This window comes from Octopus bimaculoides, chromosome 24, assembly GCF_046866305.1.
Source record: "Octopus bimaculoides isolate indiv1 chromosome 24, ASM4686630v1, whole genome shotgun sequence".
Classification (NCBI taxonomy): Eukaryota; Metazoa; Mollusca; class Cephalopoda; order Octopoda; family Octopodidae; genus Octopus; species Octopus bimaculoides.
The window spans coordinates 34,880,507-34,897,726 of record NC_142951.1 but is presented as its reverse complement, the minus strand read 5'-3'; the positions used below and the strand labels follow the sequence as shown (position 1 = coordinate 34,897,726).

Here is a 17,220-nt window from a genome sequence, read left to right as displayed (position 1 = left end):
CTTTGCTTTTCATCCCTTCAGGGTCGATAAAATTAATACCAGTTACACACTGGGGGTTAATGTAATTGACTTAATCCCTTCCTCCAAATTTGAACCCTTGTGCTTTTGGTAGAAAGGGGTGGTGAGCTGACAGAATTATTAGCACGCCAGGTAAAATGCTTAGCGACATTTCATCCATCCTTACTTTCTGAGTTCAAATTCCGCTGAGGTTGACTTTGCTTTCATCTTTTTGGGGTCAATAAAATACCTTAAAAATTCATGTAATTTACGCACTTTTTTTGCAACAATAAAAATAAACCTTAGGTGTATAAACTATGAGTAGATCATTTCCAGAATTTTTGAGGAAATTTTTTTTTGTTGGAGAAAGATGTACAAAATGTAAACATTCATACCAGAAGTTAACTCGTTTAATGTCAGAATAGGTTTTTACAGAAAAAAATATGGCTTAAATATAATGAATGTGTGTGTGTGTGTGTGTGTGTGTGTGTGTGTGTGTGCTATAATTTGAGAGTTTGGTTTATTAGGAGAGACAGAAGTAATATATAGGTCAGTGGAGGACAAAAGGCTGTATTGTGGAAAGAAGGTAGGAGGGGCAGGGAGGCGAATGATACATAAGACAGTGAAGGACCAATGATTGACAGTATTATGTAATGGTGGGCTGGGTTCTAGCTACTATTTACCAAGTTGATAATAAAACAAGAATTGACAAACATTAACAGAGAGAGAGAGAGAGAGAGAGAGAGAGAGAGGGAGAGAGAGGTTTTTTTTCTAAAACTCCCAATAAACAGACAGTTACAATATCAGTGCTAAGGATTGTTGTTGTTTCTACTGTTGATGTAATTAGTTTCATTTTTATGAATAGAGTTTACACCAAACCAGTAAGGGGGAAGAGAAACTGTGCAGGTTTAATGACAGGATCAAGAGAAACGAAATTAGTGAATGAGTAATCAACACAAAAATGTACCCACCCAACCGACTACTGCTGCTTGCTACTTCAACAACAACAACAACAGCTGTTTTACACCTACGTAATGGCTCTACTGGGCTTATTTTGCTTTGTAATTCTCACGGAATACTCAGCACGTTTTCTTTGAAATTCCTAAACCAAATAAACTTTCTTAGATTCTTTATGCTTGGAATGGTTTATTGCACAGTATTGTATATCACAGCCAACACTAACCTGTGCCATCACCTCTGATCTAATTATCTCAATACCACAGCTTCATTTACCTACCTGTATTCTAGTTGCCCCCAACCACAAGTAAATATTTTTCTTCTCCCAGTACACCACTTCCTAGCAGTGTAACCTACAGTTGGTAACTTCTCATGGTCAGCCACTTCCTGTGGACTGAGACCACAACAACGTGTCCATAGCAACCAGTTATCTCTTAAAGATAACATTGTCCTTTTCCCCAAGGATGTTATTCAAATCAAAACTTTATTCTTAATGTCTTGAAATAATACCTTCTCCTTCTTTACAATTGCCAACGATTGTCAGTAAATTTTAGTTTTTCCTTCTCATTGTGTACATATTTCAGTTTATCCTCTGAACTGTGTGTGTGTGTGTGTGTGTGTGTGTGTGTGTGTGTGTGTGTGTGCGCGCGTGCGTGCGCGCGTGTGTGTGTGTGTGTGTGTACACAATAGCTCTAGGCTGGTACTTGTATCAGCTAAGTTGGTTGGAACAACATGAAATAAAGTACCTTGCTCAAAGACTAAACATGCCGTCCAGTCCAGGAATAGAACCCACAATCTCATGATCACAAGCCTAACACCCTAGCCGTATATATATATATATATATATATATAGTGTGTGTGTGTGTGTGTATCTAGTTCCCCTTGCTACCTTGATATATTCCTACCTGTGAAGCCAAGGTCATTATGGATGAATGAGTAGAAAGGCAGAAGTGAGGGAAGGAGACAATAAAGAGAGGGAGAGAGAGAAGTAGGGATAAAGTGATGAACCATTTTGTTAAACATGATGGAACTTCTTTAGCAGGAGCAGGTTACTTAATTAGTGTAATCTACAAGAATAATCACACTTTTGTCAGTACAATTCCCCTTACACTCATACACACACCATAATGAGGTCTCTTCCATCTATTTCACAGGCTGTTCAGGTCTAATTTATCTTCACTAAAACAGGGATTAGTAATTTATTCTCAGTAACAATATAGAAGACCACAACCTCTCTCTCTCTCTCATTGTTTCTAGTCCAATTAGTCTTTTTTTTTTGTATTTTCTTCATTTTTTTCTTCATTTTGATTCTCATACTCCTTGTTTTATTTTAATCTTAACTTTCATTATTATTTCTTTATAATTTATCAGCTACAACCAGTTTTTTTCAATATGATACACACACACACACACAAAAACACACACACACACACACACACACACACACACAAACACACACACACACACACATTATATGTATATATGTGCATGTATGTATGTACATACACACGCATGCAGGCCGCACTTGCACACCTCAGCTAGTCTCACAAATCTCTCTTGGTAAATGATTTACTTAACATAGAACCTAGATTTTGATTTTTCTTCATCATCTCACCTTCCAATTAACATTCAGGAGAAATATGGTACTGTATACCCTAATACCAGTAATTTAACTGACATCAAGAATCTTCCAAAATAACAAGCAGTATGGTTCTATCAAAATATCTTACTGAAATTGAATATATATATGTATATATATATATATATATATATATATATATATGTAAGGTGTGTTGAAAAATCTCCAAAGCTGGGAACAAGACTTTAGTTCTGATGATACAATAAATATACCTGCTATTACAGTATTTTGAAGTGCCTGGTATGGTATGGAAAAATGTGTGTGTCTAGTTCAAATGCCATCAAAGACACACAATCGTATTTATAGCATATACTAGCTCAAAAGCCACCCTATTGGGTGGCTTTTAGGCTGGTATATAACTTTTAAGCGACTGACCCTGAATGGGAAGATCTGCAAACAGATCTGACTTGTTTTGGAGAATTTGTTGCAATCGCTTCCTCCAGAGTCATATCCCAATCATGATCATATTTGTTAAAAAAAAATCATGTAATGAAAATAACTGAAAATAATTGCAGTAATGAAAACATAGGAATCCGAAATTTCAGGATTGCAGGTTCAGATTTGGCCTGGAATGTTTTTAATTTACTCATGGAGTTAGCCTTTAGATCATAAAAATTGTTATCATACAAAAAAATTGGTTTGACATACATAGTAATATGGTTTGGTGGTGGTAGTGGTTGCAGTGGTGCTGCTGAGATTTGATAGATATTCTGGCTCAGAATCATCACCATGCTATATAGTACCTGGGGTCCTTGATGAGGGAGAGAGAGCACATAAAAGAAGTAAGTTTGTTTGTAATAGGTGCGTACAATTAAGTGTCCTGATCAGAAACAATGAAACACGTGCTCAAAATGTGAATTGAAGCTATTCTGCCTTTGAAAGAGTTCTTTCAATTGGCATACGATCCCTGGAAGAAGCTACCAGTCTCTATTAAACTTCCAGACACACACACACACACACAGATGTTTAGAAACCTTTAAAACTTTGAAGCAAAAAAATTGTGAATCAGTTTCTATTTCCAAACAATCGGGTATTTCAAAGAACTAACTCATATGAGGTAACCAGAATTAACTGTATAACCCATGAACATGAACACAATGATATACCCATACATCATTTGAACACATCTCTAGGTTGCTAGCTCAGTGTTTTATCCACTAATCTCTGTTTCGTTTTATGACTTAGAGATAGAAAAACAGCACCTATGATCATTTTCAAAACCGTTGAAGAGGTGATTATCCTTAGACCCAGCACAAGTACTTGCAACAGACAGTACCCCACTGAAGACACTCAAGGACTAGGTGTTGGTGTTTAATCCTTTTCTTTGATGACAGATTAAGCCTGTCTCTCAAGAACAGGAATGGTCAGTCCCTCCACCAGGTTTCTACACAGTTTCTATCTATCAAATTTCATTCTTCAGTCTTTGGTTGATCTGAGGCGATGGTAAAAATTCTTGCCCAAGGTGGTGTACATTAGATTGTAACCAAAACCCATGTGATTGTGAAGCAGCCCTGCCTGTGTTTTTACACAAAAGAAAACAATCTACAGTCTACTCTATGTTAATGAAATGGTATTCAGCAGCAGCAGCACTGTAAAACAATTCAATATTTGAACATCTTTTCCTAACAGACACACGGTTTCTGATTTTATTCAGAGAGTAATTTTAGATTCTGTCCATTTCATTAATTCTATCTTCAGCACAATTGTGTCTGAGTGGGGGCAGAGAGGGAGAGAGAGAGAGAGAGAGAGAGAAGATTGATGGGTGTCTGCAGTAACGCTGACATCTGTATGTGTATGTGGGGGGGGGGGGGGTATATCGAACACACACGTATATATATATATATATATATATATATATATATATATATATATGGGGTGCATAGATGGTGGTGAGGTGTACCTCTCCACCCTCACTTGTAAATATGTGTGAGTGGGCGTTACGTCTGAATGTATGTGTCAATGTAAATATCTGTTTGTGAGAATGTGTACCTTAGAGAGAGAGAGAGAGAGCAGCAGCAAGTGAAGCAGCAATACAATGCACATTCAAATGAATGTAACAATTGTTCCTTAAGCATAAAAATGAAGACAAATGATAATGTAGGAGGAAGATGACAATGGTAATGATAACGATGATGATAAAAATGATGGTGATAATGATGGTCTACCAATACAAAAGTACAGACAACACTAAAATAATCACCTCAACATCTTCTTCATACAAATGTTTTTTTTTTTTTTTTTTTTCTTAGTTTCTTGTTTCTATGTTGCTGTGTTTGTTTGATTGTTGCACGGATTGCAACACTGAACATTCACAGTTGTGAACAAATCATTAAACAGACAAGTCAGCTTTCTAATTCACTCATCACCTAATGAATCAACTGATATAGGTGTTTCATACAGCACCAGTTTAATTCTAATATTAATTCATACGTGTGTGTGTGTGTGTTTGTGTATGTGGGTGGGTTTTTGTGCATCTACAGGTACATGTAACTAAATGTAGAGCGTTGCACAAATTTCAATCTATACATGCCTCACAAACATACATGCCAAATATGTGCATGTACATGCATGTGTGTGTGTGTGTGTGTGTGTTTGAATACAAAGAATATTGGTGTGTGTGTGTGTGAGCATAAGGAATATTCCCATTAAAACTTCTGCCAAATGCAAATAAATAAATAAATAACCTGATATGATTGTGAGGGACAGAAAAGAAAAATTATGTACGGCCATAGGGGCCAGCTACCCAGCAGATATGAGCATTTTATTCAAATGTGTGTGTGTGTGTGTGTGTGTGTGTGTGTGTGTGTGTGTGTATATATATATATATATATATATATATTGGTAACAAATCAGAGTGTTACCAAAGTGTTCATCGCACTCAGTATCAAATTTCAAATATTTCCTTTGCAGAATAAACCCCACTGGTAGGATATTTTTGTAAATTTGGGAGGGGTAGTGCCGACAGTATGGTAATGGTGTGAAAAGAGGGGGGGTCAGTTTTACTTTTGGAACATTAGTGAGTCAACCATATGTTGTCCTAAATAAATGACTATTTTAAGAAAAATAATGCAATAAACTTTTAAATAGGATACAAAAGAAATTTGTGTCGATTTTTTTGAAAAAAATTTTAATTTTGGCATCCTTTTCTTTTTGTCTTCTTTTTTACTAGGCAAGTTTTTGCCCTTAGATGTGTCATTATTGGTGTCCAACAGAACCATTGAAATCTAGTTAAGAGATGGGCAAATGTGTGTCAATGTTGCCTAATCTCAAGAAATGTTTCTTTGGCCATTGCTTAGCTGCCTTGTTTGCTATGGTAAGTGGATGGAAGATAAATTGTCTGAGATGTAACATTAGTAAATCTCAAGTAATAGTGTGCTAAGATAACACCATTGTGTTAAGATACAACACCATTGTGCTATATGATAGAATACCACTGTGTTAAGATAGGTCACCTGTATGTCAAGATAAGACACTAGTGTGCTATGATCAGACACCAGTGTGCTATGACAAGACACCACTATGCTAAGACACGACCCCACTGCTCTATAAGAAAACACTAGTGTGCTATGATACAGTATGCTAAGATACAACATCACTGTGCTATGATCAGATACCAGGGTGCTAATATATGACATCATTGTGTTATGATCAGATACCGTTATGCTAAGTCTGCCACCCAGAAACAGGAAAGGTCTTCTTAATGAGATTCCACACAGTTTCCATCTTTCAAATCTCATTCAAAAGACTTTGAAGCTATGGTAAAAGACACATACCCAAGAGGTGTACAGTGAGATTGAACCAAAGCCATGTAGTTGCACAGTGAAGTTCTTAACCACACAGCCACACATACACCTTCTAATGATGGTGGTGGTACTTATAGAAGTGGTTTATAGTAGTGGTGATGACCATGGTAGACAGTGGTTTTAATGAGGGTGTTAGTAGTGGAAATGCCTGTAATATTACTAGTTGTACCACCATCGCCCATGGAGGTTGTAGGCATAGCAGTCATAGTTGGAGTAGTAATAATGGTAGTAGTGGTATGTACGGTAGCTGTAGAAGTAGTTGTAATATCAGTGACGGTGGTAGTAGTGTATAAAAACAAGAACACCACCAAAGAATGCAAATAACAGATGTTTTAGCAATCCAAGTTTAAATATGGAACATAAAATACATCAAGTTCGGCAACAGAGACATTTTATACGCTTATGCTGTTGTTATTGTAGTTGTTGTTTAATTAGTGACAACAACATCAAAGACAGACAAAAACTAGTTTGAAGTTAACGTAATGTTAATTACAAATAAAACCAATGTCATTTATTACATGTAGATATTTTAATTAATGATTTTGAAGTATTTTATTAGTTTAAGTATTTCTTTTTCCTTTGCCTACAGACAATTGGTAATATTATGTAAAGCAGACCTAGCAAACCCATTCCAACACAAAGACTGTACAATCAATAATATAGAAAAGAAAACTGAATTGTTTATTCAGTTGGAAAATAATAATTAAGTTAGTGTTAACTGATTTAATACAGTAAGCATTAAAATAATTATGAGGGAAGAGATTAAAAAATTTAGTCAACTAATATTTTCATATTTTTAGTAAGGATATAAGACAAAGCATGTTTTGGTTTAAATGAAAAAATAATCTTGCATAATATTAATTCTTTCATCATTGTTTTGACAAGTACAAGCTTCCCTAAAGAGGTCAGAATAAGACCAAAATATGTTTGAAGTTATTTTCATTGACTACTATCATATTTTCCCTCTCATTGCTTATCCATAATTACCACTTTCAATGTTGTTAGCATTGACACCTGATATATCTTTAGCCAGGCATCCCCTGTATTTATGTCAAGTGAGTACCTTCTGAATACTACCAGCGGTGCTTAGCAATAAAAACATAATTGAAAGTCATGAATCATGATATTTCCTCAGTCTATTAACCTCCAACATTAAAGATGATAACTATTTTTTTTAAACAGGTTTCAAGTGAATTGATATCCAATCAGCATTATTTTTAGATTTCCATGGTACCACACTGGAACTGCCAAACTAGGAATTCTTTAAGTCAGGTTAATATTGTATCTATTTAAGAAATGAATTATGTATCTATTCAGAAAATAAGGGCCTGAAGAATTTAGCTACAACCAGAGAGATTGAAAGGAAGAGAAGCGGAGGAAAGAGAAGGATGGTATGGATGCTAAGATTGATGAACTGGTTGGAAGAAAGAGGCATCAAACATCGGGAAGTGGAACTGTTACAGAGAATTGTGACAGGACATGATCGTTTATGTCCAGCATTCTGGAGATGGCACCTAAAAGAAAGAAAGATCCATTCAGGAATGAGGCATCTGATGGCCATCACAGGTCAAACCACATGAAATTTAGAGTGTAAATGTAATAATTAATCATCATTGTTTCTCTATACTCCTATGGGTGATAGGTTTGTTCCAGTACAGAGGTCTTGTCACTGACACACACACACAACAACAGGAAAAACCACCAATGTTTACTGTTGTGTACTGTTATATACATATCTGGACATATTTTTATGGTTGGATGTCCTTCCAATTGCCAACCACTTTACAATCTGAACTCAGAGCAATCTACTGCCTCGTTCCCTTGAGAGTCCATGAGCCAGGTCTAAAGAGACCCCTCTACTCATATCAATTTTTATTCAGAGTTACTGTTTCCCTAGATGAGTTGCTTGAACTGTGCATTACTGAGACCCCATCTCTTCAGTTTCCTTTCTTCTTTCTTTTCAATCTCCATCACCAACCAGCTTGTATTTTATCATGCTAACATCACCAAAGAAGTTATTTGCTAAACTAAAGACCCCTCCCTGCATTGTGCTAGTTTTATTTCAATTCATATACCTTTTCCTTTCTAATTTTGGGAGGAAAGCCAATAATATAAACCCAATGCTGAACTGATACTTTTTTTATTGACCCCAAAAGATGAAAGGTGAAGTCATCCTCAATGGAATTTGAACTTCAGATTTACATTTGATAATGTTTTTCATCTTTACAGGAGAAAGTTAATAGTGAGAGAACAGACAATATTCTTAACAAGAACGCACTTCAATTATATCACAGTTCAACTGACTACAAATCTACACAGATCTATGCAAAATTTACTGTGTCATAGAGCAAACAGAAGTGTAGCAGATACAAAGTGCTGCACATACAGTTATCTTATCTATGACATAACCTGACACATGAACTCAATAATAACAATATTCTTGCTTAGAGAAGGCAAACTGCTTATCTGACATGTCAAATGATTCAAGCTATTAGACAACAGTAATAGATGATTAGTGAAGGTAAAAGCAATTATCCTAATTATTACAATGTCATAGCAACAGCTAAGTAAGTCTATACGACACTGTATTTGTAAATATCAGAGTTCTGTTCAGTAAAATGGTTTTCCAATACTCTAAAGCAGAATGACCTTCTGGGTTTGAAATACTGCAATAAACCATATCAATATATTTTCTGTAACATCAGCTCTGACAGAGATTGTTCTCCTTGACTCTCATGGATGCTCTCTCGATTTGATAATGCATCAGTTTTCTTTTAGAGACGCTACTTTCTTTAACAGATTGCCTTCAGCAACTCTGAGTGAAATAATATCAGAAACACCATGAAAAAACCCTTCCCCCATTGGTTTTGTTTTTTCTTGTCTTTTGTTTTTGCTCTTGATGCTATTCAAATCACCATGATGATATTTTGTTAATCACAAAGCATTTTCATTGGAAGCAATTAAAGCAGACAGCAGCCAGAAGAGAAAGAGACGACGTGGGAGACAGATTAAGTCGAGATGGGAGGATGTGAATTTTGTTAATTCTATGTAATTATAGTCAACTGGTTTATCTTCTCTTTTCATCTTCTCTCCGCAAGTAATCTCCAGGTGTACTGATTAAAGAAGCTCCCTAATTATATTTCAACAACACACAAAATCCCTTTCTCTCTTTTGTATTTCTTTCTGGGAAATGCGCTTCTTTCATCACCTCCATCACCATCAACAACTACATCACCATCGTTATTTGCTCTCTTACCCTGTTACATCAACAAGCTCTGAACTTTAAACTAGCTTCTCTGCTTACTTAAGAATTCCATTCACTAGAAGAGTGGGAAGCCATCATCATACAAACAATTTACCTAAATATATACTTTGCCCCTAAAATAACCATTGGGTTATAACTCTAGAGACATCAACAACCATGTTTGACAACTGAAGAACCACAATTTCAACAGGGTTGGGGCTCACCTGTTTCAAGAGAGTTGAGTTAGAAGCACATGCTCTTTTGTCATCAGTGTGTGTGTGTGTGTGTGTGTGTGTGTGTGTGTGTGTGTGTGTGTGTGTGTGTGTGTGTGTGTGTGTGTGAGAGAGAGAGAGAGAGAGAATCTGGAATTAATAACCAATCATCTAGATATTGTTGCATGGTTCCCTAAAGGGGCAGTTGCTATGCCCATGGTCTTTGCAGATTCCGTGAGATTGGTGTATTAGTATTTTGAAGAGTACGCTTCTCTTGACGCTGTCTCATCTCCTTCATTGTTTGAGTTGCATCTTGGTGGTTCTTCTCTAAAAAATTATTAATATATTTTCCATTATATAATTCAATTTGATATTATTAAATTGAATATCCTTCTAAGTTCGGATTTTGACATTCCCTAACTTTATTTATATATATATATATATATATATATATATATAGTCTCCTCATCCTAATACCTCAGGTTGATAAAAAAAAAGAAAGAGATTTTATGAATTTCAAATTGAGAGAAACTGATTGAGATAGGACGAAACAGAAAAAAAGATAAATTCTGAACCAAATAAAAACAGACAATGTATAGGGAATAATAAAGAGCATGATTATATATTTGCTGTGGATGTGTAACAGGAGTGAAATGAAGAGAGGAAGGTGTCTGAATATCAGGGTGGGCTGGAGACAGGTGGTGTGAAGATAAAGCAAAGAAGAGATTTGGATGTGAGGGCAACAGGTGGTGTGAAATGAAAGGTTTCAGTCACTTAGCTGCTGTCTGTAAGAGAAACTAAGACAGACTGACTGGAGTGACAGAGAGAAAGAGAGAGAGAGAGAGAGAGAGAGAAAGAGAGAGAGAGAAAGAGAGAGAGAGAGAGAGAGAGAGAGAGAGAGGCTGGAAGAGTGAAAGCTAAATGTCATAACATGATGATTGGCAGGGAGAAGATAATAAGAATAAAAGTAGGCCAAATGTATTAAGAAATGGGGTCAGGTCAGAGGTGAAATAAGGACAAACAGATTGAGGAATTAAACAAAAATAAAGGTCTTATAATGAGATTAAACTGAAATGATAGATAGTTGTATACAGTTTCAAGTGACACTAAAAGTCCCTGAATGAAAAGAGAAGACAACATTTATAAAGTAATATGGAGGAGGGGGTAGCATCTCAAATAATGTGTGTTGAAATATTTCATTGTTGTTTTGATTTAAGGTTCCTTCTGTAATTAGCAGTCACTAATTACTGCAAACAATTCTCATTTCTCTCTTATGAGCCAAACAGGAAGCCTGCGTATCCACTAGACTTGCTAAGAACAGCTGTCAAATTTTCCTCAAATCACATCCTATTGCCTTTAAAAAAAAAAAAGAAAAGGGAAGGATATTGAATCATGTAGTCCTAGATACACTATGTCGGGGTGGGATAGAGAAGAAAGGACAAGCTGGTCACAGTTTAATAATATCTGTTAGACCCAAGCTGATCTAAGACTAAACAAGAGCTATTCTAAAAAAAACCTCCTTTCTTTTAAGTCAACAAAAGAGTTATCCTTTATATCATGGAAGACCCGGCAAGCCAAGTAAGATCGTTGCCAGTGCCCCTGGACTGGTTCTTGTGCGGGTGGCACATGAGATGCACCATTTTGAGCGTGGCCGTTGCCAGTACCGCCTGACTGGCTCCTGTAGGATTTTCGAGCGAGATCGTTGCCAGTGCCCCTGGACTGGCTTGTGCGGGTGGCACATAAAAGACACCATTTCGAGCGTGGCCGTTTTCGTGCGGGTGACACGTAAAAGCACCCACTACACTCTCTGAGTGGTTGGCGTTAGGAAGGGCATCCAGCTGTAGAAACTCTGCCAAATCAGACTGGAGCCTGGTGTTGCCATCCGGTTTCACCAGTCCTCAGTCAAATCGTCCAACCCATGCTAGCATGGAAAGCGGACGTTAAACGATGATGATGATGATGGTACTCTATATCTTTCTTCTCATCATAGAAGAACTAACAGACCACAGAGGAATCTTTCAGCTTCCATAACTTCCTTCTCCATTTTTGTCTCTTTTTTTTTTTACTTCTGTCCCTGGGTCATCCTTCCAGCTCTTATCCTGAAATCACTGATCACTCGTCTATGTGGTGCAGTACATTCTTCATTGAGGAAACATTTAGTATTAATAATTATTTGTTCACCCCATTCCCTGGTGAGTATCAAGTCTGTCTGGCCACCTGAGTGCAGATAACCCAGTGGCTGATTGGCTTTCAAAAATCTTAATTGCAAAGGGTTAGGCCATATAGGTCACCAAATCCCAGGGATCTTGATCTCGCCATTCCTTGTACCACAGTGTGTCATAACACCCATGTGTACACATAAGTAACCATCCTGGTGTCGACCAGAATGCCAACTTAAGTATTTAACTGTGACCACAAAGCAGCTGTTATAGGTTATGGAAGTAGTCTGCATGAGTATCTCATAGACACAAGGTCCTGCTCTTGCTTGAACGTTAGACCTGACTGTGGTGCATATGCAGAAATCACTGTTGCCTTATATGGGTGTGTGTGTGTATAATTATTATTTAATTCTGTCACTTTTCTTTCCACTTGATTACAAACTGTGTCAATTAGATAGAGCAACTTTACGTAACAGAACACTGGGAAGGAAAATAGTGATGGTAGTGGTGGTGTGAGTGCAGAAGAAGAAGAAGAGTTGATGCAGTGGTGGTGTTGATGCCAGTAGAGGAGTGAGTGATGTAAATGTGACTTATGGGAGAAGTAGTGGTGGTCTTTCTCTATTCTTTGTAATTCACTCATCCCATTGACCACACCACCACCACCACCACCAGCACTACCATCACTCTCACCAGTGCTACTACTATCAGCACCAATACTACTCACCACCACTGCTGCTACTATTACTACTACCACTACTACAACCAACACCAGCAGCAGCAGCATTAAATGGAAGAAGGCAGGTAAGAAGGTGGTATGGATGGTAAAAGAATGACAATCAACAAATGTAAGGGTCATCTGACAAGCAGGGGTCAGATAGAGGGGTGGAGCAGTTGGCCTATGAACACACTGAACACACACACACACACACACACAAGCGTTTGGTCACACATGTGTTAAACATGACAGAACATGAAGTCAGAGCAGCAGAGACAACAATAACAACATTAACACTGGTGGTGGTGGTGGTGGCGGTGGTGGGAAGCACAGTGTAGAATTGCTATTACTGGTGGTGGTGGAGGTGGTATTTTAGTACTCACAGTAGTAGTAGTAGTAGTAGTAGTAGTAGTAGTAGTAGTAGTAGTAGTAGTAGTAGTAGTAGTAGTAGTAGTGGTGGGTTAGTATTATTACAGAGGCTGGTGGTAGGTAGGGAGTAGTTGCAGAGGTGGTGGTAGAGTGACATTATATATGATAAGATGGTGGTGAATATATGGTGATGGTGATAATGGTAGCTGGTAACAGTAGCAGCAGCAGTGGAGATGGTGGTGGTGGTGGTGGTGGTGGTGGTGATGGTGGTATGGCTAACTGCATAACACTAACGCCAACCAACCAGCTAGCCAGCCAGCCAGCCAGCCAGCCAGCCAGCCAGCCAGCTCCTATTGTTGCTGTAGCCTGACTGCTCTTGTGTGTTTCATGTGTATGTATGAATGATAACAATGTAATTAATGTGTGTTTCTATTAAAGGGTTGCATTACTCGTTAATAATGCAATCATAACAACAACAATAAGAGAGTCAATAGATTTCATGGGTCTGTCAATAATCAGCTTTTATAGACACATAGATATAGATTTAAACACACACACACACACACACACACACACATGTATCTCATATATATATGTATGTATATATGTATATGTATGTATGTATGTATATGTAGATGCATATTTATGTGCATGTGTGTGCATCTAAGTGTGTATGTATATACATTTTCTGCAAACATACACTGCATTATTGTAATATGTCAGAGATAGAGAGAAAGTGTGTGTGTGCACAAGTGAGAGAGAGAGAGAGAGAAAGAGAGAGAGAGAGAGAGAGAGAGAGAGAGAGAAAGAGAGAGAATAGATAAAAGGAAAGAGAAAGATCCAAATAGAGGAAGAGGAAGATAGGCATGGATAGAGTGGTAGAGACAAATAAGAGGAGAGTAAGAGGAGAAGAGGAAGAAGAAGAAGAAGAAATGCAGAGGATGGAGATGTAGTGGCATGAGAGAGAGAGAGACTGAGTGAAAAAAATTAAGAAAGTAAGAGAGAGGAGTGATGGATGGAAAGAGACATTTAAGGAAGGAGGAGGGAGATTTGATATTTTCCTTTAATATCTACCATGTCTCAGATATAAGCTAAAGACTGTTGCAAAACTAAAATAGAATATAATAAAATGGAGAAGACAAGAAAAAAAATGCAATTCAAACAGCATGCTACACCACCACCACTACCACCACCACCATCCACTCAAATAGGAAATCTCTTCCTCACCAACACACACACACACACATATAGACAGAGCAATAATTCCCAATAATTTGTGACATCTTCTAGCAGAGACAGACACAACCAGTGTGTAACCAACTTTTACATCAGTCAGATAGATAGATGGATGGAGAGATATCATGGCTATTGATAGCTGTGATCAATAGCCAAACCATTACGTAATCTAATCACTTCCTCACACACACACAGAGTCTCTTGTACACACACAAACACACACACACATGCATGCACACACTCATGCACACACTCATGCACACACTCATGCCAAAAGACAACGAACGCCATCTAGAGAAGCAGTCTTAAAACAATGATCATCTCCATGAAGACAATAGCAGAAGAGAAGGAGGAGGGAGAGAGAGAGTTTTGATGCATTAACAAGATGACATAGTGCTGCTTGCTTATCATAAAATAAACCTTCTTAATGCAATACAAACTGTTCTCTTTTCGAAACAAAAACAGATTAGCTGTGTTATAGAGCTTGTGAGGAAGCTTCTACCATAGTAGCTTGACCTGCTCAATGTAGCATCAAAATCTCTATCAACAAACTCCTGAATGTCTTTCAAATAGAGACACACTTACTTCCATCTGTCTTTAAAATAACATCAAGCAATTCAATCTCATTCATTTAGCAACCAACACAAAACAAAAAAAAAAACAAAAAAAACTCGGGTTTTTTTTTGGTTTCAATGAGGATCACGTGAGCCAGTGAGGGAGATTCTACAAAACACCTTAATTTGATCAATTTTGCAACCAAATCCTCGCTTACACACACACACACACACACTAATAATAATAATAATAATAATAATAATAATAATAATAATAATTTCTGCCATAGGTATAAGACCTGAAATTTGGTGGGAGGGGGTTAGTCAACTACATTGACTGAGTATTCAACTGGTGCTTATTTTATCAACCTTGAAAGAATGAAAGAGAAAGTTGACCCCAGTGGAATTTGAACTCAGAACATAAAGACAGACAAAATACTGCTAAGTATTTTGCTCGGCATGCAAACAGTTCTGCCAGCTCACTGACTTCGAATTTTGTCACAAGGCCAGCAATATTAGGGAAGGGGCTACATGGATTAAATTGACCCCAGTGCTCAATTGGTATTTATTTTATCAACCCTGAAAGGATGAAAGTCAAAGATGACTTTGACAGAATTTGAACTTAGAATGTAAAAGGCAAATGAAATGCCTTTAAAAGAAAACACTCATCAATTTTACAGTGCTTCCTCTGCTCCACCCATTTACAACGAGTTGATGTTAATCAGGTTTATAGCTGTGGAGTCGGTACACAAAACCTTTGCTTTTGATTCTTCCATTTAAGGTACCACCAACTCTGACATCTCCGTTTGTAATTAAACTAATCATATATTTCCTACAGTGATTGACAACACCACACAATGTGCACAGCCAATGGCAATCATCAGGTCACTTTTTAACACCCTAACCTGTTATAGTCTGGATTTAAAGATTATGTTTATATGGATTTATTTTTTATATATATTACATATTAAAGAAGTTAAGCAATTAAGTCTAAGACAAAACTTACGCAATCAAAAAAAGCATCAATGGCATCATAAGAATTTATAAACTTTGAGAACATGAAACAATTCTTTTGAGAACAGTGAATCTCGAAGCAGATAAAGCTATAAATAATGGCATATGAACAGTGGGTTAAAAAAGACCCTTTTTTTCCCCATTACAGTTATGATATGATAGAATTTGGAAAACTGAAAAGGGTTAAACAAGATGATAGAGCAACCCTATCACACATGCACACACACACACACGTATGCATACATACACACACATGTACACACACATACACATGCATGCACATATGCAGGGGCAGGAAAACTGTCATATCAGTGTCATTGTACATGGTAATGTCTGTCAACATTATAAAACAGTAGAAATTTCTCTTTTTAAATATGAAATACAGACATTGTAATGTCTAAATGGGGTGAAATGTAGTCTCTGAGGAACGTAGGATGGTCTTCAGAGAAGAGTTCATAGAAAACTTGGTGAAGTTCAATTGTTACAAAGAATAAAGAATCTAGTGTCTTTTTTTTTTCTTTCTTCCCCACTCCCACCAAGCTCAGCCATTTTTAGTGTGGAAGAAACTTACAACCATAATGGTAACATCTCTCTCTCTCACTTCTTCATTATCCAATGAAGAACAAAGATCCCCATCCCCACCTCGAAACACAAGATTCTTTACTCACCAGAGCAATTAAACTAATCAAAGTCATCAATGAACTTTCTTGATATCTAACGTATTGTGAATTTGACCAACAATAAGACCATTTTAAATTCTCTGTTTGGATATTTAGATACTTAATCAGTGTAATGATCAACTAATGTGTACATAATTCTACATCAAAGTGGAACTTGTAGTGTTCTTTAAGAAGCATCTTACCTAATTGTGCGAGGGCTCAGAATATAACTGGTTAAACCAATGTTTTCAATTTCCTGAAAGAGAAATAAAGAAATAGCTGAAAAGTTTGAAGATTATATCAAAGTTTACAACTAACTGTGAAGGTTTTAGTTGCTGTGACATTTTTATTGCAAGTAACCATGGGAAAGGGTGAGAAAATGTGGTTGAAAATTGAAATCTACACAGTCAAATCCTAGACATCAGTTCTGGATATATATAGAGAGAGAGAAGGAGAGAGGAAGAGAGAGAGAGGGGAGAGAGGCATGGTTAACTGCGTTGGGGATACAGAGTTAGAGAATACAAGTGATTTGATTTTATTCCTGTCACACCAAAAACAAAACAAAAAATGCAAGCATAAACATGTGGCTAAGAAGTTACCTTTGCAACTATAGTGTTCTAGATTTGACCCCACAGCATAGTCCTTTGGGTAAGTGTCTTCTG

The 17,220-nt window shown here is 37.0% G+C and overlaps 1 protein-coding gene across 4 annotated transcripts in view; it reads right to left on the bottom strand.

Annotated features, from left to right (window-relative positions):
* The window catches only part of LOC106869079 (protein hobbit), a 207,241-nt gene that overhangs the window by 90,540 nt on the left and 99,481 nt on the right, over positions 1-17,220 (bottom strand). For all 4 annotated transcript variants that reach the window (XM_089341492.1, XM_089341494.1, XM_089341493.1 and 1 more), the window contains exon 3: positions 16,762-16,814. In XM_089341492.1, coding sequence (XP_089197618.1) covers positions 16,762-16,814 — 53 coding nt within the window. The remainder of the gene's footprint in view (positions 1-16,761; positions 16,815-17,220) is intronic.